This window comes from Salvia hispanica, chromosome 3 (assembly GCF_029641045.1).
Source record: "Salvia hispanica isolate PSC_SH4W2 chromosome 3, Shi_PSC_v1, whole genome shotgun sequence".
Taxonomy (NCBI): Eukaryota; Viridiplantae; Streptophyta; class Magnoliopsida; order Lamiales; family Lamiaceae; genus Salvia; species Salvia hispanica.
Window position 1 is genome coordinate 13,875,353 of NC_142694.1, and position 20,471 is coordinate 13,895,823.

Consider the following 20,471-nt stretch of genomic DNA (forward strand, 5'->3'; position numbering starts at 1 on the left):
TTGAATCCGGGTCTTCATGTATGTATCACAACTTATTTTTAATTATCAAATTAGTATATTACCTTTATTAAAATTAATATATGTACTTAAAATAACTAAATGTCTGCAAATCGACGCACTATTTATTTAATACCAACCCCTTGACGAAAAATCTACTACCCTATTTTTAATAAACTTGTGGATGAACTCCAACCCTGAAAATTTAATACTGTATAATAGTGTATGCTAAACCCTTAATTAGATGGGGGCCTCAGTTATATTCCATCTACAAATCTATAAGATCAAATAGGATGTGGCAATTAATGATGTGTTTTTTAATTATAATATATACCACCATGACATTTAGCTCGAACCATACTCTTTTAATTTTTAATAGATTATAAATCACGAAAAAAATACTAATAGTGGATCCTAGATTCTAAAGTTCTAATTAATAATATATAATTGCATATAAGTACTAATTATATAGCAAACGTTTGTTACACACTTACACCGTCTTTTTAAATGAGCTCTCAAAATTTGAGTCCTATTTAATCTAATAAATTGTGATTGATTTTCTCTTATTTAAATAAATATATATAGAGAATTTACTACTCCTATTTAATAAAGGATAATGTATAGTCTTCAGCACCTGTACCAAATCATTGTTATTATCCATCTCATGAAACCATCGGCATTATTATGAAAATTATCCGTTGGTTGATTTGAAAAGTAGATGCTCAAAAATTATAGTATGTCCGATTTCAAATTAGTAGTTTTCAATTAATTGCGTGTGGATTTTCCCATTCGTTGATGTATATGAATGGTGTACTTTTGTATGATGAATAATTTGTCAGTTTTCCCAACTTACTAAAATGACACGACAGTCTAGTTACATTTTGCATTGTTGATATGTTAGACAAAATATATAAATGTTAATTTGACAGTGAAAAACGAAAATATATATATATATATATATATATATATATATATTAACACCTAAATAGTTGTCGAAAATTTTGCCAAAGGAAATCAAATCCGGCTACATTTTATTTGTTATTACATCACATAAGATGTAGTTATCATTGAAAAATGATAGTAATGTGATAATAAAGTCCCTGGAAGTCGGATATAATTATCCATCTCATTTTAATGTAATCGTATTTTTGTCGACGCTGGGAAAAATTTAACAACTATTCACTCATCCCTAAAAAATAGACAACATTTGAAACGGTATGAATTGTAATATACAATTGGTAATATAAGTGAGAGAGAAAATAGAAAGAAAAGTGACCGAAGTATTGTTAGTGGATAATAAGACCTAACTCATTACGGAGAAAAAAAATTCCTTAAATAGAATTGATCTAAATTTAAGGGACATCCCAAAATGCCAAATGTAGTCTTATATTATGGGACGGATAGAGTATTTAAATTCGTAATATTATATGTTAAAATCAAAATTTATGAAAAAAAATAAATTTTAATTTTTTTTATAATATTAGGCTCCAATACAAAAATCATGAATCATAAACAACTGGACCTCATAGTTTTTCATCCCATCTGATATCATGACTTGATTTGTATGAATTGTTTAGCTTTATAAAATTCAAATTAATAATACTCTATGTTCCAATTAAGTCGAGTTATATATTTTTTTATATTTCAATTTCAATTAAGTGGGTCATTTTTTATTTGATAAAAAGTAAAATTTTCAATCACTTACTTTATTTCATCAACTACTTTACTCTTTTTATATTTTTTCTACTTGATCGCCTCTGTCATTTTTCATCATAATTTTTTAATTTTTATGTTTAGAGATTTTAACTTAATTTAATTTGGACAGAGGAACTACTCTATAATGAATCTGGTAAGTCCTATAAACAGAGGAACTACTCTATAATGAATCCGGTAAGTCCTGCATTTTTAGGAGGTACTATGTATATTTTAAATTTTCACATGTTCGTTATGTATTAACGTATAATATAAATTCATAGTACTAGTTTTTTAGTTGAATATACATGGTTTATAACTATACTATCGATTCCTTCAAAAAAAACAACAAAACTATACCATCTATGCACAATGTATAATTCCTATATTTAGCCACGTGCACTACACGTGTCTCTACAGTAGCATAGATCAAATGAGCTGAATTCTGGCAACCTAACTCGATAAACGTAGCTCAAATTTTACCGACACGTCACGCGGTTTATCCGCAGCTTATGAGTAATCACGCATTGAAATTTATTATTATCGCCATTGATTACAATTATACGGAGTATTATCAAATAAAATTAAAAAATATGTACTAAAATATGTTACTCTTCTCTTCATACTAATGGACCTGTCCTCGAAATATGATGTTATATTTGTTAAAATAAAATAAATTGCTTTATTAATGATAAGATGAAATCTTGTGTTTTACTTTTATCAAGATAAGTTTTGATATAGAATGCTCAATTTTAAGTTTATTAATGTAGTAAAAAGAAAAAAAAATCACATTTTAGTCACCAACATATATTCCATCTGTCCCGAGGTGTATTGTCAATTTTGAATTATCATCTATATTTGAAAATAATATTATGCTATAATTTTATGCAATTGTTTTATTTTTCCATAATTTATATCTCATGTATTATTTGCATAAACACAAAATAAGATTATTTTTAATAAACATAAATATATAATTTAAATTTAAAATGTAGACTATAGTTTAAAACATTTAAAAATTGTGTTTCTAAATAGGATTGGACAAGTAAATTACTTTAAGAAAACAAGTTACTCAACCAAACTCGTGTTATCATTTCTAAGTAAACAACTTTTTATCATTTCTAATAAAAAGTTAGTAATATCCAAAAATGCATATAAAATAATTACAACGAAGAAAAATAAAATAAAAAAGAATTACAACTACCGACAACCGGCAACTGGCCCTCTACGTCGGAGTATCATTTACTCAATTTCAGATATTTATTTTATTTTATTTTATTTTCTGCCTTTTCCAGGAAAAGAGTAGTTTTTCTAGTTGCAGAGAGAGAGAGAGAGAGAGAGAGAGAGAGAGAGAGAGGATTTAAGAAGTTTGGTCATCTGTTTCTATATATTTTGAGCTGACACCGAATAATAAAGAAATCAGTCTCTCAATTCTCAAAGAGGAATCAGAAATTCAAAGACTGTGCCTGACGTTATCATTCTCCGCCTATATATAATACATACACACACAAATAATCTTCGATTACTTGTTTACAAGATCAAAAACGAAGGAAAATCAACAATGGATATTTTGTGGTTTAAGGCGGGGTTCCACGCCATGGCGCCGCCGCCTATCGCCGCCGTCTCCGAGATCCGCCTCAGCGACATGCCGTCGGTCTCGCCGGCGCAGCCTAAGAACTCGCCCTGGGGTTTCACTTTCCGGCACCCCCTCAGATCTCTGTGGCCCGGGGCCAAAACCCGGTTTGAACCGGCGATCTCGGCCGACGACGCCGTTTTGGTTGAAGAGAGGGATGAAGTTAGAGAAACGGAAGAGGAGGGGCGGAATGGGAATGGGAATTGGGTTTTTAAGATTTTGCATGTTAGATCTCTGTGGAAAGAGGGGGATAGTAAACACGGCGATCTGGCCGAGGAGTTGGGGGTGAAATTGGAAGAAGACGGCGGGGATTGCGGTGGAGAGGAGGAAGGATGCGATGTTTGCGACTACGATGATGATGAAGAGAAGATTGAGTTTGATAGGGAATCGTTTTCGAAATTGCTGCGGAAGGTGCCTCTTGCTGAAGCTAGGTTTTATTCGCGGATGTCTTATTTGGGGAGTTTGGCTTATTCAATATCACAAATCAAGGTATGATTTGTTTTGCTTCATTATTGTATAATAATCTATCAGTGAAGGAATGATGGTTTATTTGTATGATCTGTGTGATGATGTTGATTTGGGGATTTTGGACTAATGTTGATTTTGTAGGATTTAGGGTTGTAGAATTTGATAGCTTCTGTGATTCAACGTTCATTTTAATTCCTGGCCGATGTTGAATTGAAAATTTGGGAGCTTTGTGTTTATTTATTGTTAATTATGATGAATCATAGATTGATAGCCTTTTTAGTTTGATTTCTTGATTCATAGTTGAATTCTCTATTAAATGTATGCTGATTGATTTTTGTGGAATGGCATTGCAGCCAGGACATTTGCTGAGACACCATGGACTAAGGCTCGTGACTTCATCCTTGGAGAAGAAGGAGCAAGTGTTGAGAGTCGAGAAAGAGAAGATCTCAGCTGAAGAGGAGCAAACAGGACCGACGACCGCAGCTGAAGCCGAGGATGTTGAATGCCATGGAACAGAGAGTGTAGACGCTGGTGAGGCGAAGGCTAATGGAATAAGACCATCTGATGCCTATCAAATTGCAGCCACAGCGGCTTCCTATCTGCATTCCCATACCAGAAGCATTCTCCGTTTGAAATCATCCAAATCAGCGGTGGATGATGAGGACCTGGCTGAGGGACGCATGAATGAGGATGTGGCTTCGTTGATGGCAACCACAGACTCGGTGACTGCAGTTGTTGCTGCGAAGGAGGAAGTAAAGCAGGCTGTTGCAGATGATCTCAACTCAATTAAATCCTCACCGTGTGAGTGGTTTGTTTGTGATGATGATCAAAACGCCACGAGATTCTTTGTCATACAGGTAGGGTGATGATGTCCTTGGTTTATCCACATTGCGACTAGTTTGTTATATGTTAATGTTGCTAACTTGAACTTTGCAAACCTGTTGTTTTCAGGGGTCGGAGTCGATGGCTTCATGGCAAGCTAATCTATTGTTTGAGCCTATTCAGTTTGAGGTAATTATACATAAACTAAAGTTGTTGGCCTTCAAATGTATGTAATGATGTCTGAGAAAATGCTCTGTGGTGAATCTTTAGTTATAATTGCTGTTGATCAATTTGTGTTTCATAACATTGAAAAAAGCTGATGCATTACGTCTCTTTAGGGCCTGGATGTTCTCGTGCACAGAGGTATCTATGAGGCTGCAAAAGGGATTTACGAGCAAATGCTGCCTGAGATCCGCGACCACCTCAAATCTCACGGTGAATGTGCTAGATTCCGTTTCACGGGGCACTCACTCGGGGGAAGTCTGTCGTTGCTCGTAAATCTGATGTTGCTGATAAGGGGCGAAGCACCTCGTTCTTCTTTACTTCCAGTGATAACTTTTGGGTCGCCATCGATCATGTGTGGCGGGGATCGCCTGCTGCGCAATCTGGGGCTGCCTCGGCATCATGTCAAGTCAATCACAATGCACCGGGACATCGTTCCAAGAGCTTTTTCGTGCAACTACCCCAACCATGTTGCTGAATTTCTCAAGGCCGTGAATGGGAACTTCCGTAATCTTTCATGCCTCATCAAACAGGTATGAATATGATCCATTTTGATGCTTTATTTTGTACCTACTGATCCATTTTGATGCATAAACTAACTTAGTTTGACATTCTTCCATCAACAGAAGTTGTTATACACTCCAATGGGGGATTTCTTGATTCTCCAACCCGACGACAAATTCTCGCCCAGCCACGACCTCCTCCCCTCAGGCAGCGGCCTATATCTGCTGACCTGCCCGGAAGCAGATTCTGGCGAGGCAGAGAAGCAGATTCGGGCCGCGCAGACGGTGTTCTTGAACTCGCCTCACCCACTCGAGATCCTGAGCGACCGTGCTGCATACGGAAACAGTGGCTCCATCCAACGAGACCACGACATGAACTCTTACTATAAATCCGTTAGGAATGTCATCCAGCTCGAGATCAAGCGCATCAGGAAGGCGAGGAGAGAGCGTCGCAGGAAAGCCTGGTGGCCACTCCTTGCACCGGGCGGGATCAATGCTGGAATCATCATTACTAGGCCGGGAAGCATGGTCGGGCAGGGGCAGCTGAATTTTGCCGGCGTTGTTCACACGGGACGGGAATCGTTGAAACGGTTTAGTCGGTTGGTTGCCTCTCAACATATGCATCTGGTTGTGGTGTTCTTGTTTCCTGCTAAATTGCTGATATTGGGAGCCTCTGGTTTGGTCAAATTCAATTGATCAGAAACAGTTTTTGCGAACTTTTGGTGATGATTTTTCACAAAGGTTTGCAATAACACTAGAATTAGATGATTCTTTATTCATTTTGCCAATGGATTGGCAATAATCTTGGTTTGCAGTGGGAAATTGCAGACTGCAGTTAGGATTATGGAAAAATGTACACGATCATTATTCTTATATATATAAATATTATTTATGTATAAATGTATACTTGTACTTGTTGCAATATAATTTTCTCATTCTTGATCAAATTTATTAAATATGTAAACTCGTAATAATAGTTGATAATCGATTTCAAAAATCAACCTGTTGCCATATAAGTTACAACCATACAGTTGTGAGCTTGTAACGTTAAATTGATCAACATTGATTGGCATGTAAAATGTTGTTTTTAATGTACGAACTTGACTTGATAAATGTTTATATTTCATGTATAAATGCTTACAAAATAAAAAATCTGACCTAACTTGTATCCGGTCATTTAATATTGTTATGAATAGTTAAACGCCTCTCCCCATTTTATAGGTAGCATTAAAATTGAGTTAGTAGTTACACATTTGTTAGTTTGATAGGGGTTGGTGTTGCAGAGGCAGATGCAGACAGATTGGTCTAATTTATTTTCATGCATTTTAATAAAATTTTGGTCTTCTCATGATTTTAAACATTATTGAAATGACTAAGCTAAAAAAGGTTGGCGTCATGAAGAGGAACTATTGCTATAAGAAGAAAGAAAAGAAAAAATATGAGTTAGATATAAATTATACTCCTACTAGGTACTAAATAATTGGATAATTTATTTATTGCATATTTTACACGAAGTTGGATAAACCCCAAAATGGTAATGCATTAGCATAAGCATTCCAAGTAGAGTTGGGACCAATCAATTTTAAATATGCCAAACAAGTCGTCTAGAAAGAACTGATGGTTCTTATAGTTGCAAGGGTGCGTTTGATGACAAAATTATGGTCCACAGTCTAAAATGGCACAATCCATTTATTTAGTTTTTATCCATCCAACAAAGCAAACACATCCTTCCTCATTTGACACATGTGTTTGCCTTGACAAAATCCAACCCAATTTGAATAGTCATTTTCTTGTTTCAATTGGCGTTATACATTTCGACATCAACACGTTGTGGAATCGAGAGAGAAAGAGAGATTGTGAAAATAATCAAATACGTATTATTTTTATGATAATACGTTTTTGAAAATACCTTGTATTCTTGTGGATATTCCCTATGTTATTAAAAATATAGGTTTATGTTAAAAAAGAGTTCCTAAAATTGAAATTTTGAGAAACTCCAAACAATTTTTCACAATGGATGAAACATGTCTTTGTCACATATTTCTTTCCATACTACAATACTCCACTTTCTTTTAATTGGAGAGGATGCATTATTTCGTGACTTTGCTTAGAAACTGGAGTTTCACTGAGTTCGTTAAAAGAACTAGAACATCATATAAGTTTATAAAAAAAAAAAGATTTTGAATTAAATTCTATCTACCTCTCTATTATTTATCACAATAATGCAGGATGTATGAAATTAAAATCAAGTGAGGGGAAAATCCGTACGCAACAACTACAAGTTGAAATAGACTTAAACAAAAATATCTAATTTTTCTTTCAATAATTTGGCGTGGTGTTGAAGAATATCAATTTCCGCTATTATCCACAGTTTCATGTTAATCTTTATATTTTGTAATTATATCAAGCATGAATTAATATCAATAATCCAGATTTCACGTGTAAAAGGTCTAATAAGAAAATATGGTAATGCTATAAATTAAAAAAAAAACAAGCTAAAATCCCATATACTCCTTAGACAATATTGTCACGTGCTACAAGAATATATTCTTGATTTTTTGTTATAATTATCATCGTTATTTTTACGCGTAAGATAATTTTCAAAATATTTGGGCTTTGGCCCATTAAAATGATGTGGGTTTAACAAAAAAAAGGAAAACGAAAGGGAGAGAAAGTCCAGAAATTATAGACATAGAAGTCCATGTTATGTGAAAAATAAGAGGCCAACTTAATTAAGGGTATCTTAGGTTTTTTAATTAATAGCGTACTCTCATAGTCTTTGATACGATAGAATGGAACGAGAGTGAAATAAAATGAAACTATAAATAGAATATGAAGATAGAAATTCTCTCTTACATTCCATCTTATTATCAAGCAAATGAATAGAATGAAAGTAAGAATAATATTCCGTATCATCATAAATTCTCATATCATAAATTTCCAATACAATTCTAAAACATTAGAGTTTCGGGCCAGCTCAATATAGGAGTGGAAAATATACCATTTATACCAACATATTTATAACTTCAAATTTATCATGCATACACTTTTATTTATAGTCTTCACTAGTATTATGTTAAACATAATTTAGTTTTATCATATAAAATCTTATAACAAAAAATAGTTTAAATAGAATATTCATGCAACAACCAATGGTAATACGGAGTACTACTAGTTACTCATATATTGGCAACCCATCAGGCTGAGTGATTAGCTTTAGAGTCATTACTCCTTAAGTTATTTGGCAATTGGACTTCAAATTATCTAGTTAGAAAATTAACACTATAATCAAATTTAGTGAACTATTCGATTAGTATGTAAATTTCCAATTGTGCTAACATTTCGACTTGCATTCATTTCATTCACATCTTATCAATACTACTACCAAACAAGAGTCATACGAGAATCAGGATTAAAAGAAACATTTGAAAAGATGTAGAGAAAAAGGATTCAAAATAGAAGAAAAATAGGTCGGATTTTGGTTGGTACATGGCTATAGTTTTTCACCAACAAAATAAACGAAAATTTATACTCCTATAAAAATCACAACTTCGATATCGATGTTTGCGTGCAAAATACACGTTTTAGATATAATAGTTGCGCAAATATGAAACACAAAATTACCAAAAAATGTTGTACATCAACTTTGAATGGCACGAGACCAATATAAATCTGCAAACTTGACTCGTCAAATGTTTATGTTTGTTACCTAATTAAATACTTCCAAGAAAAAAAAATTCTTGCCTAACTAGCGGAGTACTAAATTTCAACAATTTAGTTTTGGCAATAAAAGAATCAATGAATGCCTTTCCAAAGTTGGTCCTGACAAAAAATATCACAACCTACCTATTGATGACGAAATATAAGAAATATTTATCATAAAAAAAAATTAAGCTCCGACTATTTTTAATGAAAACTCAGCAATATAAAATCTTCAGAAATAGAAAATAATCGATGGGCGATGTGTAAAATCTTTCGAAATTATTCAAGTACAAAGACGCCCCCAAATCCAAATGTATAGTTAGTGCAAAAGAAGAGAAAAAAGCAGCAAGTGTTGATTGATTGAAGCATTATCTTTGTTTGATTAATGGGTGATCGACGTAGAAGAGTATTTTACCATTTTTATAGTTCAAGCTTCACCCATATTTTCATAGTTCCCCATGATTTTAACAGCATACATTTTCCTTTCCTCTCCCTTGTTGAACGAAATTGCAACTATATTAAATCATAGTACTATATCTTAGAGAAAATACAAATAATCGTATAAATAAATTTATATTTCATTGCCTCGCTTTTTTATTTTTCACGAGGGATGCTTATTTCTTATTTTCATTAATTATGGACTTGGGCCCAGAAAGGATATGGGCTACCATCTGCCAACAACATACGCTGCTATAATTTCAGTGGCCCATACAAAAATACATCCCCACTCAATTCAATGCAATGGTAGTATCTATAGTAGGTTTTGCTTTGTGTGCACATGGAATAAATAATAAATAATAAATAATAAATAATAAATAATAAATAATAAAATGTAATATTATTTGCAGCAAATTTTTATTTCGCATATCTAACTTCAATATTTGCGACTTAATTCATAGACTTTCAGTTTTGATCTGATCTTAATTGACTCAAATTACCACAAATATTAATGCTGACATAGCTTGTTGATTAATTGACCTGACCTTCGTTTCTCTTTATGATACAATATTATTTCTACATCTAATAATGGCATACGAAATGAATAATAACACACCTAATCAGCAAGCCATGCTAACTATAATGTTCGATGCAATCTACAAATCAAACCAATTAAAAGTTTAGTATTTTATACACCTTATAAAATTGCTTAATACAAACAGATGCTAGAACAACCAATGGGGCGGCTCCGAAACACAAAGCATGCCCATAAAGAGCAGTTCCAACTTCCCAAACAACAGAATGGAAATGTATTATTTTCAAAGTTTAGTCCTAAAATACTACATAGTACTATTTCTTTGGAAAAAGATATAATGAGCAGATATTATAATTGATATTACATGTAAATACAGCCAAGCATAATTTTCTCAGTGAAGAGGATATGCAGCAGATTTACAGATTGAGTTTACCAGCTAAATACCATGAGTGGAGGGCAAGGCTACCAAATGAGAAGATATTAGCAAGAGAAGACAATCCATGGATCATCCCGAACTTCTTGTTCATCGCTGCAAGCTTCGGATTTTTCTTCGCAACTTCTTGGTTCTTCGTCCACCCAACTTCCTCCCCAATATTTACTTCTCTCTCGATCTTGTGCCTTTGTTTCATCATCTGCATGCACCCAAAAAGAAATCAGAGTAACATGCTGCTTCTTATACTAAAGGCAGATGCAAGATATTAATGATGCCTAGTATTATCATACAGTATTAAATTGCTCAAATCAATAAAAAAAAAAATCATTTTTCTTCACAGAAAGCAGCAGAGCAACATTAGTAAAGAGGAAAGGAACATTCCCTTGAATCCCTTTCTCCTAATGGCTAAAGCCCACAAAGATGCAAATAGATATACTAAAACACATTTAAGGTCATGACTATCAAGGAAACAAGAAAAACTTGAGACAAACAAAATCACAAAGCAAGGAAGGTCAAGCAAGTCCAACAAATGCAATTCTTGCACTGATTGCAAACAGTTCTAGAAGCTAATTGTTTGTACCTCGATGGTCATGGGCGTAAAGATAACAAGATTGCTCAGATTGAAAGCAAATGCAGCAACCAGGAAGCCGAGCTGGTACTTCTCAGTCGACCCCGATGTCTTCCATGGGTGCAAGTATCCAAAAGACCCTACTGCCACTGCACAGCACACTCCCACCATGGAAAAGTATGCTGGAAACATCTTGCTCTGTAGGTTCCCAAACTGATGCCTAGGCAGATTCCTTTGAAAAGATACAACCAAAATTGAGTTTTACCCGATATAATTTCACAGGCAATAATCAACATAACTCACTTTTAAGTTAGTAACACAAGCAATTTCACTCACCAATTTCACCCCAATCTGATAATCAACCATCAAAACTATTGCATTATTTTACAAAACAGAGAGATGCATAATTAGACAGTTGACAAACTTCCAATGATCAATTTTAAACGAGGCGTAACAGTGACAATTTCTAAACGATACCACAATTAGGTACCGAGTGAATGCATACTGCTAAAAATAACTTCAATTAACAATGAACAATTAGTCATTTGACTATTTTCAATAGAAAAAAACAAAAAAAAAAACAGATACTTACTTGAACATAATAATGCCGCCGATGAATGTCACCCAGAGAGCGGCGCCCCAGGCGGTAGAGAAGCAGAGAAGGTGCGCCAATTTCAGCGAGGAGAGGAGCAAGTGCGAGTGCTGGCCGTCTGACTTAGATCCGAATGTTTCCGGCGAAAAAACAACGCCGATCGCCAAAAACGCCACCGCCGTGAGAAATCGAGTCAACCACGCCATCTTCACTGGTTGACTGTTTCAGTATCAGGTAAAAATGAAGTGCAATCTGCAGCTGCTCTATATTGAAATTAAAATCAATTATTCACCAAACTGTGCTTCTAGAAAGCTCGCCATTGAAGTCTGGCTTGTCGAATAAGAAATCAGACTTTAATGGACTGAATATTGGGCTTTGCTTAACTTTTAAAGCCCAATTGATGATTAGTTAATTATAGCGCTCCCGCCACCACCAAAATCAAAATTAAAAATGATTGGATCATTCATTTCGTAATTCCCTATTTTGCCCTTCCCTCACCTTCTTCCTCCACAAGCTTCACCCAATTAACTACACTTCCATTCCCCAAAATTCACTATTTCCACTTCTTATTTCTACTATCCAAATAATTCAAGTCTGATTTTGCCAATTGGAGACAATTTGAAGCACAATGCTGGCTAGCAAGCAGATATCAGCATACAATGACCCCTCCAAAGTATTTGTCGGAATTCGATTCGTTCTCTTCGGGTTCGATTCAGTTAGAGAAGACGAGGTATCATTTCAACGGATTTTTCTGTTTTCAATTATTTTTTTGGTCTCAGTTGAAAGAACGGAGCTTTTACTTTTACCTAGAACTCCTTTTTTTTTTAGGTGCGGGCGAAGCTTTTAGAAGGAGGGGCAGTTGATAGTGTGAATTATGGACCAGATTGTAATCACGTGATCGTCGATAATCTTCTTTATGTGAGTTTCGCCTCTTCAGAATTTGGGTACTGTTTTCAAGTTTAATGTATGACGAAAAATTGAGATTTTGATATTTGATAGTATTGTGTTAATCAGCGTTTGCTTGAAGCTTTATTTACGAAATGGATATGCTTTCATTCATTATGGAAGAGAATAGCACTAATCCAATCGATTTTGATTCCACTAGCTCTAATTGTATGGAAATAGTTGCATAAATGCTGTTGTTTGTCTGTGGTGTAGGACGATCCCATATGTGCTGCTGCGCGAAGAGATGGCAAGATATTGGTGATTGGAAAATGGGTAGATGACTGTTTTTATGGGGGGATGCTTGTTGATCCTACTGTAAGTTTCTTGTGTACATCATAATTCTATTTTGCTGTCCATTGAATTTTAAAGTGTTACGTTGCAAAGCTTAACTGCACTATTGCTCGTTCTATTGATGTTCAAGTGTATTAGTTCCCGCATGCATTGTTCTGTAGTTTTAAGCCTAGAGACTGTCGAAGGTAATATATCTCGAACACTTTCAGCTTTTCTGTTTTAATTTTGTATTCTGATTTCCTCACAGGTCATGTATTGGCCAGTAAGAGATCCGAGTGGGATTCCAGCCGCTAAGTCCCTGGTTATGTGCCTGACTGGATATCTAGGACAGGATCGAGATGATATCAAGGTTCTGACATTTTACTTACTCTTCTGCTTTTTGAATCTAAACACAAGAGTTCGCTGCTCGTTTAAATTCCATTAACATTGTGTTGTCTCATTTTATCATAAACTTGTTTCTTGCACAGAATATGGTTGCCTTGATGGGTGCCACTTTTACAAAGCCATTGCTGGCTACCAAGGTTACTCATCTGATATGTTACAAGTTTGAGGGTGAGTTCTGTGATGTATTTTTAATTTGTTGCTCAACACACTGGTGTCAACTGTAATATCCACTTCGTTATATGTGAACTTATGGAACCACTCTTTCTCTGTAGCACAGATATTTGTTAGCAGACAACTCTTTTGTAGTTAGTATTTGGTAAATCATGTATATAATGATGAAAACTGTTTGACAATCCATGAAAGCAGAAGTTTGGAATCCCAGCACACTGTCCTTTCCAAAACTCTTTGCTGTATGTTGTTGTTCTGTTAAATTGATCATGATGGCGTCAGCATGGTACTTCATTTGATTTTGTTGCATCAAGAACACCTCTCAGTACTTCTAGTTTGCACTAAATTAATCTTTAAATGCTTCAATGTTTGTAATTTGTCCCAGAAAGTTGGTAAAATGTTATCTACATTCTCTTGTATCTATTTGCATTTTAGGATTTTTGTGATTTCGATATGCACTAAAAATTGTATTCTTCACCAGGGGAGAAATATGAGCTTGCCAAGAAGATGAAGACGATAAAGCTAGTTAACCATCATTGGCTAGAAGATAGGTATGTCCAAATTTGATTATAACTAACAAAAGTATAATAAGGATTGGATATTTGATTTATTATCGAATTATAAATTTCAACAGTTTGTCAAATTGATCTGTTATTTTGCATGTGCATGTTTTCAGTCTGAAGGCCTGGCAGCTGCTTCCAGAAGCTGATTATGCTAAAAGGTGAGGTCCTGACGACGCAAGGTTCTATGCTTTCACTCTCAACATAATAGTGCATAACAGTTAGCATACATGTACCTTCATGGTAGTGTTTGATTACCATTGCTTCTGATGGAGTTCTCCAGATTTAAGATGATTCAGTCTCTTCTTACTTCTTCTTTTTTAGTTGAAGATGATTTAGTATAATTCGACATTTCACATATCCTGAGTTAATAAGTTCATAAGGTTGTCCTCTGACACAGTGGGTTTGAGTTTATGATGGAGGCTCAAGCTAAAGATTCTGAAGAAGAGACAGAAGACATGGCCTCAGTTGATCTGAAGAAGAAAAGCATCACCAGTCCTCACAATGCACTAGATGAGAACAGAAATTTCCAGTCACCTGAACGGCAGGTGGTTTCAAGAACCAGTGGTTATGTGACTGCATTTGAAAGTTTTGCAAATGTTGGAAATGCCAGCAAAACCAACTCAACTCCTAGAAAAGTGAATACTGGCAAAACCCAGTCAATTTCCAGAAACGAGGCCGACTTTGAAAATGCATCATTATCTCGTGATACTCATTGTGAGGATATCGATACTTCAAACACTTCTTGTGCCAGGAGTCCTGCTAAAATGTTCCATGGGGTGCCATCAACAAACTCTGAAAACATTGAGCATGTGATAGCTTCAGCATCTGGAAGTGCTAGGAAATCTGTGAATGATGGTTTGTCCAAATTAAGTAGCAAGAGTATGAAGGCCAGTCTCCCTCTGAGGTCTGAAAGAATTGAAAGTATTTCAGGCAGCCCTTTGTCAACTGCAAGTAAAACTGGGCTTTGTGGAGGTTTTGACATATCAATGGAGAGAGATCTGGATGAGACTGATTCTCATGGTATCAGATCAACATTGAAGGGAAGCTTCTTGCTCCCTAATGAGGGGGAAACTGTTGGATCACACCGTACGAACAACCCAAATGTTCCCCGTGGTAGTCCGAGATCACCAGTTTTAAGCCATTCCCCAAATACATTAATCAGAAGTGGATTGGCTACAAAACCGACAGAAATGCCGGTTTCTAGATCTTCAGTTGATGGTTCATGCCGAATACCCTGTGATATGTCTTCATTTAAAGGTACTAGCTATTTGAGAGAAGAAATTGCTGATGGTTTTGCCATGCCATCAGAGATAATTCAAGATGGAACTGGATCTACTGGTTTAAACACTCCTTTAAAGGGAGCTTTGTCGCACCTCGATGAGGAACAAACCGGCAGTTTGCCTCGTACGAAGAAAATGACTATTTCACGTAGTGGTTCAAAATCAAGAAGGCTAAGCCGTTCTCCAACTACCCGAGCTGGCTGTTTGAGAGAAGAAGTTGGTGGCACTTTTGTCCTGCCATCAGAAAACATTGAAGATGGAACTGAATCTACTGAAATACAGACTCCGTTAAAGGGAGCCTTGTTGTACCATGATGAGGAACAACCAAGCAGTTTATCTGGTACAAAGAAGATGAACGTTCCACGCAGTGGTTTAAAATCAACAAAGCGAACCCGGTCTTCAAAGATATTAATGGGAAGCGGATTGGATGCAAAACCAATGGAAATGCTGGTTTCTGGATCTTCAGTTCATGGTACACATCAAGCAGGTGCTGATGTTACCCCCACAAACGTGACTAATTGTATGCGGGAAGAAGTTGGCGGTGTTCTTAACATGCCGTCTGAGAGGGAAGGAGATACAACTGAATCTGGTGGGATAAAGACTCCTTTAGATGGAGTCTCATTGCACCCAAACAAGAAACAGACCAGCAGTTTGCCTGGTAGGAAGAAAACGACTGTTTCGCATAGTAAGTCCAAATCAACAAAACTAAGCCGTTCTCAGAAGACATTAGTGGGGACTGTATTGGATACAAAAGCTACAGAAATACTGGTTTCTGGAACTCCGATCCATGGTACACGTCAGTCAGCTGTTGATATATCTCCTCCCACAAATATCATCAGCCAATTGAGAGAGGAAGCTTTGCTGATCTCTAAAGAAGCTTTAGCCACTTCTACTCCACTAGAGGAAAAACAAGAGTGTGGCGATCACACAATTACATATTCTAGAGGAAGACCCAAAAAGCGGAGATTGCCTGATTCTGATGCGAAGGACCTTTCTGCGAGCAGGACCAAATCGTGCACTGGGGAAGAAGATATACATCAAAGTGATCCACCAGATGCCAGTCCTCCATTTCCGGGTTCAAGCTCTATGGTAGAGGAACCGGATGATCATACAGATTTGAACTCTTCAAAGGTAGATAATAGTGGCACCAAGTCAAAATCCCCTAAGAAAAAGATGCTTGCCAGGAAGTCATTGGGTTCCAAACCAACTTCATGTAAAGAGAAAACTTCAAAATATAAAGGGCTGCTTTCTGCCGTGTTGCAGAGTAAGTCCGCAGGTCATTTGAATGGAGCAGTAGCTGTTGAGCACGCCAAAAATGCTTCTCTTGCTGAGAAATTTGACACCGTCTCTTCAAACCGCAATGAAGATGTACCAGTAGGCGATGAAACTGAAGCTCCAGAATGTGAAGGGCCAAATGAGTTTGACACGGGGAGCAAGAATTCTGCAGAAGTCGAAGAGCATCATACAAGCAAGCAATCCAGCAAAAAAACCACCCAAAAGAAGGAAGCAAAATCAAGGGTAAAGAAGAGCACTGAAGCTAAAAAGCATGCAGAGTTGCCAGAATCAACATCAAGAGGTGATGTTGCAGAGAATAAAATAACAGAGGGCAAGAAACGTCCTTTGGCTAAATCCAAGATGGATAAATTGAAGGGTCCTACCGAGGAGGCGAAACAAGACGAGAAGAAGACTGTCTCAAAGAAAGGAGAAATGGTTGTGTCAGCTGGTAAAACCGGTAAAAGACCATCTAAGAAACTAAAAGGTTCACATAATGTGGAGAAGGAAAATGAACCTGTTATGCAGCCAATCGTAAGCTGTGATACAGGAGCAGCTTCAGATTCTACTCATAAATCCAAAAAGCCTCTAAAAGATGGCAGTAAAGTCGACAAGGTCTATACCAAGGACCTAACCACCAAGGCCGAACCTGCATGGTTTATATTGAGCGGCCATAGGCTTCAAAGAAAGGAGTTTCAGCAGGTTATAAAGCGATTAAAAGGAAAAGTGTGCAGGGACTCTCATAATTGGTCATATCAAGCAACACATTTCATTGTTCCCGACCCAATTCGAAGAACTGAGAAATTCTTTGCAGCTGCTGCATCTGGAAGGTATTTCTAGTTAACTCATTATTCTCATAGTCGTATGAGACTGAGCTGTACCTGACTAGATGCATCTACATAACTCGATTTTTGCAGTTGGATTCTCAAAACTGATTATCTAACTGCTAGCACCGAGGCTGGAAGGCTTTTGCCTGAAGAGCCATATGAATGGCAAAAGAGATGCTTGACGGAAGATGGATCAATCAACTTAGAAGCTCCACGGAAATGGCGTCTTCTGAGGGAGAGAACCGGTCATGGAGCGTTTTATGGAATGCGTATAGTCATATATGGCGAGTGCATTGCTCCTCCACTGGTATGCTCTACTCACTTGTTCAATTCTGCCTTTGTTATTACTTAATGATTTTGGAATAATGTGTATACAATCATCAAATCAGGATACTTTGAAGCGTGTTATAAAGGCTGGAGATGGGACCATACTAGCAACCTCTCCTCCATACACGCGGTTTCTAAATTCAAGGGTTGATTTCGCCATTGTTAGCGCAGGAATGCCCCGTGTTGACATGTGGGTGCAAGAGTTTCTCAGACACGAGATACCCTGCATTCTAGCCGACTATGTGGTAGAGTATGTGTGCAAGCCAGGCTATTCCCTCGATAAGCACGTGCAGTATCAGACTCATGCTTGGGCTAAGAGATCACTCGAGAATCTAGTTAACCGTGTGGAGGCTGTTGAGGACCACCCTAAAACACCGGAAGAGCACCGGGTCGATGATACAGTGTGTCAAGTGTGTGGATCGCGTGACAGAGGAAACGAGATGCTCATATGTGGTGATGAAAGTGGTACCCATGGATGCGGTGTAGGTACACACATGGACTGCCTTGATCCTCCGCTTGAGGCCGTGCCAGAGGAAGAATGGTTCTGTCGTGACTGCTGCCACAAAACTAGCAGCCGGAGTTCCAAGAAACGAGCCAAGAAATCGAAGAAGTGATATGCCTAGTGATCTTGAAATTCTTGCAAGGTTAAACGTTTGGCATAAGGCTTGTGAAGTAGCAAAAGATAACTGAAAATTTGCTCAAGTCTTAGCATGATGTTACGTACAAATAGTAAAGATGAAAATCCTTAAACTTATCACGTTTGTTATGTTAGTTTTTGACACTTCGTAAATTTGAGTTATGAGCGTCGTTCAAAGCAAATACAAGAAGGGAAAAGATATTCGTACATAGTCCATAATGCCCTTAAACTTTTAATCAGACCGAATTGGTTTTATATTAACCGATTTTATTATTATTTATATTGTTTACTTACTCTATTACACCTATTATAATTTTATTATATTTTAATAGTAAAAATAATATTAACCATGATATAAATCGATCTGTCAAATATATATGATTCAAAATGCTGCGCATTCGGAAAAAAACAGAAACATAAGCTCCAATTTGTCAAATATATATAAATGAAATTCGACCTTCAATTGTGATGTTGCTCTTCTTGAGTATAAGTACCATATCATTTATTTCTGCAACCCGTCCAAAGAGGCAAACAAAATATATCTACACTAAAAGGGAATGACTTAATTTCTAGGAACGAAGCCACCTTGTCAATGATCAAAAAACACGATAACTACATATCCAATTCCAAATCTCTTAAAACAAACATAAATCTTGATATATAAATATCTCCACATCTAAATACTCTTACTTTTATTTAGAGTTGCCGCTGAAACTCCGCATTAATACTCCTAGATATTTGGATCCGAGGATGAAGATGAGTCAATGACTTCAAATCAGCCGAACATTGATTTGAGTTCGGAATTTGATTTGCATGGAGATGATACACACAACGAGATACTACAAGAAGGTATTTACCAAATTTATTACTCCGTAATTCAAACGATAAATTATACTAGCGATTTTTTTTTTTTTTTTTTTTTTTTTTTTTTTTTGCTTTTTTAGATGATAAGCACAATCCATATGGAAAAAACACAAGGTCTTTTGCGCGATTTCTAGAAGTAATACGGACAAATATCTTGTGTTTTCATGTGATCGAGCTGGGAAATCAGATAGCAAGAAACGTAAAAAAAGAATAGGTTATGATGCACACATCAATGCTATTAGACAAGTTGGTGGTCAATGGGCTATATCTACTGTTCAGTTAGATCACAATCACGAATTGGATCCAAATATGAGTACTTTAATGGCAGGTCATAGAAGTTTGTCTACGAGTTTGAAGAGATAGTTAGAAGCTAATGATATTGCTGGGATAAGAGTTTGCAAAAATATAAAGATAGCTGAAGTCCAATCCGAAGGTCCTAAAAATTCAGGAGCATCTTCAAGGGATTGTAGGAACTACATCAGTGAGAGAAGAGTGAGAGAAGAAGATTGAGACTCGGTGAAGCAGATGCAAACGCCATCCATAATCTCTTTAGCACATTGCAAAAACATGATCCAAGATTTTTTCACTTGATGGATTTAGATGATGATCTGAGGATTTAGATGATGATCTGAGGCTTCGGAATGTGATGTGGCCCCATCACATCTTGAGCTTCGATACAGTCCCTAACGATGTAATATTGAAACATGAGTATGTGGATCCTTTTTGAGCTTTGATACAGTCCACATCACATTCCGAAGCCTCAGATCATCATCTAAATCCATCAAGTGAAAAAATCTTGGATCCTTTTTTTGCAATGTGCTAAAGAGATTATGGATGGCTTTGCATCTCCTCTCACTGAGTCTCAATCTTCTTCTCTCACTGATGTAGTTCTGACAATCCCTTGAAGATGCTCCTAAATTTTGAGGACCTCCGGATTGGACTTCAACTATCTTTATATTTTTGCAAATTCTTATCCCAGCAATATCATTAGCTTCTAACTATTTCTTCAAACTCGTAGACAAAATTGTGTGACCTGCCATTAAGGACTCATATTTGGATCCAATTCATGATTGTGATCTAACTGAACAATACATATAGCCCATTGACCACCAACTTGTATAACAAAATTGATGTGTGTGCATCACAACCTATTCTTTTTGTATGTTTCTTGCAATCTAGTTTCCAGTTCGATCCCATGAAAACACAAGATATTTGCCCGTATTACTTCTAGAAATCGCGCAAAAACCTTGTGTTTTTCCATATGAATTGTACGCCTCTAAGAGTCTTTTTGAGGAATCAAACTTCATG

The 20,471-nt window shown here is 36.3% G+C and overlaps 3 protein-coding genes across 5 annotated transcripts; 2 read left to right on the top strand and 1 right to left on the bottom strand.

Annotated features, from left to right (window-relative positions):
• The first annotated feature begins 3,020 nt into the window (after positions 1–3,020).
• On the top strand, positions 3,021–6,284 carry LOC125197998 (alpha/beta-Hydrolases superfamily protein). The gene is made up of 5 exons (XM_048096474.2): positions 3,021–3,811; positions 4,144–4,647; positions 4,742–4,801; positions 4,951–5,367; positions 5,461–6,284. Exons 1-5 carry the CDS (start codon positions 3,251–3,253, stop codon positions 6,031–6,033), a joined length of 2,115 nt encoding a protein of 704 aa, XP_047952431.1. The 5' UTR covers positions 3,021–3,250; the 3' UTR covers positions 6,034–6,284.
• A 3,856-nt stretch (positions 6,285–10,140) lies between these two features.
• On the bottom strand, positions 10,141–11,937 carry LOC125211711 (uncharacterized). The gene is made up of 3 exons (XM_048111615.2): positions 11,606–11,937; positions 11,026–11,245; positions 10,141–10,644 (listed from the first exon to the last, which is right to left on the bottom strand). Exons 1-3 carry the CDS (start codon positions 11,809–11,811, stop codon positions 10,429–10,431), a joined length of 642 nt encoding a protein of 213 aa, XP_047967572.1. The 5' UTR covers positions 11,812–11,937; the 3' UTR covers positions 10,141–10,428.
• A 142-nt stretch (positions 11,938–12,079) lies between these two features.
• LOC125211926 (BRCT domain-containing protein At4g02110-like) lies at positions 12,080–18,452 on the top strand. 3 transcript variants are annotated; one of them, XM_048111889.2, is made up of 10 exons: positions 12,080–12,335; positions 12,434–12,523; positions 12,764–12,865; positions 13,089–13,190; positions 13,309–13,393; positions 13,875–13,944; positions 14,070–14,114; positions 14,354–17,338; positions 17,426–17,642; positions 17,725–18,452. In XM_048111889.2, the coding sequence occupies exons 1-10, from the start codon at positions 12,234–12,236 to the stop codon at positions 18,274–18,276; spliced, it is 4,350 nt and encodes a 1,449-aa protein (XP_047967846.1). In that variant the 5' UTR covers positions 12,080–12,233; the 3' UTR covers positions 18,277–18,452. The 3 variants fall into 3 exon arrangements, with proteins under 3 accessions (XP_047967846.1, XP_088922944.1, XP_047967847.1); XM_089066818.1 differs by having other exon boundaries at positions 17,834–18,029; XM_048111890.2 differs by having other exon boundaries at positions 12,210–12,335; positions 12,416–12,523.
• Positions 18,453–20,471: the final 2,019 nt, after the last annotated feature.

What these genes read in the sequence shown, in the direction of transcription:
- LOC125211926 (XM_048111889.2), top strand. Translation starts at nt 12,234, where the DNA reads ATGCTGGCTAGCAAGCAGATATCAGCATACAATGACCCCTCCAAAGTA. An exon ending in ATTCAGTTAGAGAAGACGAG is followed by an intron (nt 12,336 to 12,433) that starts GTATCATTTCAA and finishes TTTTTTTTTTAG; the next exon opens with GTGCGGGCGAAGCTTTTAGA. An exon ending in GGATGCTTGTTGATCCTACT is followed by an intron (nt 12,866 to 13,088) that starts GTAAGTTTCTTG and finishes ATTTCCTCACAG; the next exon opens with GTCATGTATTGGCCAGTAAG.
- LOC125211711 (XM_048111615.2), bottom strand. Translation starts at nt 11,811, where the DNA reads ATGGCGTGGTTGACTCGATTTCTCACGGCGGTGGCGTTTTTGGCGATC. An exon ending in GGCGGCATTATTATGTTCAA is followed by an intron (nt 11,246 to 11,605) that starts GTAAGTATCTGT and finishes ATCTTTTCAAAG; the next exon opens with GAATCTGCCTAGGCATCAGT. An exon ending in TTACGCCCATGACCATCGAG is followed by an intron (nt 10,645 to 11,025) that starts GTACAAACAATT and finishes GGGTGCATGCAG; the next exon opens with ATGATGAAACAAAGGCACAA.
- LOC125197998 (XM_048096474.2), top strand. Translation starts at nt 3,251, where the DNA reads ATGGATATTTTGTGGTTTAAGGCGGGGTTCCACGCCATGGCGCCGCCG. An exon ending in TTGAGCCTATTCAGTTTGAG is followed by an intron (nt 4,802 to 4,950) that starts GTAATTATACAT and finishes ACGTCTCTTTAG; the next exon opens with GGCCTGGATGTTCTCGTGCA. An exon ending in TTTCATGCCTCATCAAACAG is followed by an intron (nt 5,368 to 5,460) that starts GTATGAATATGA and finishes TTCCATCAACAG; the next exon opens with AAGTTGTTATACACTCCAAT.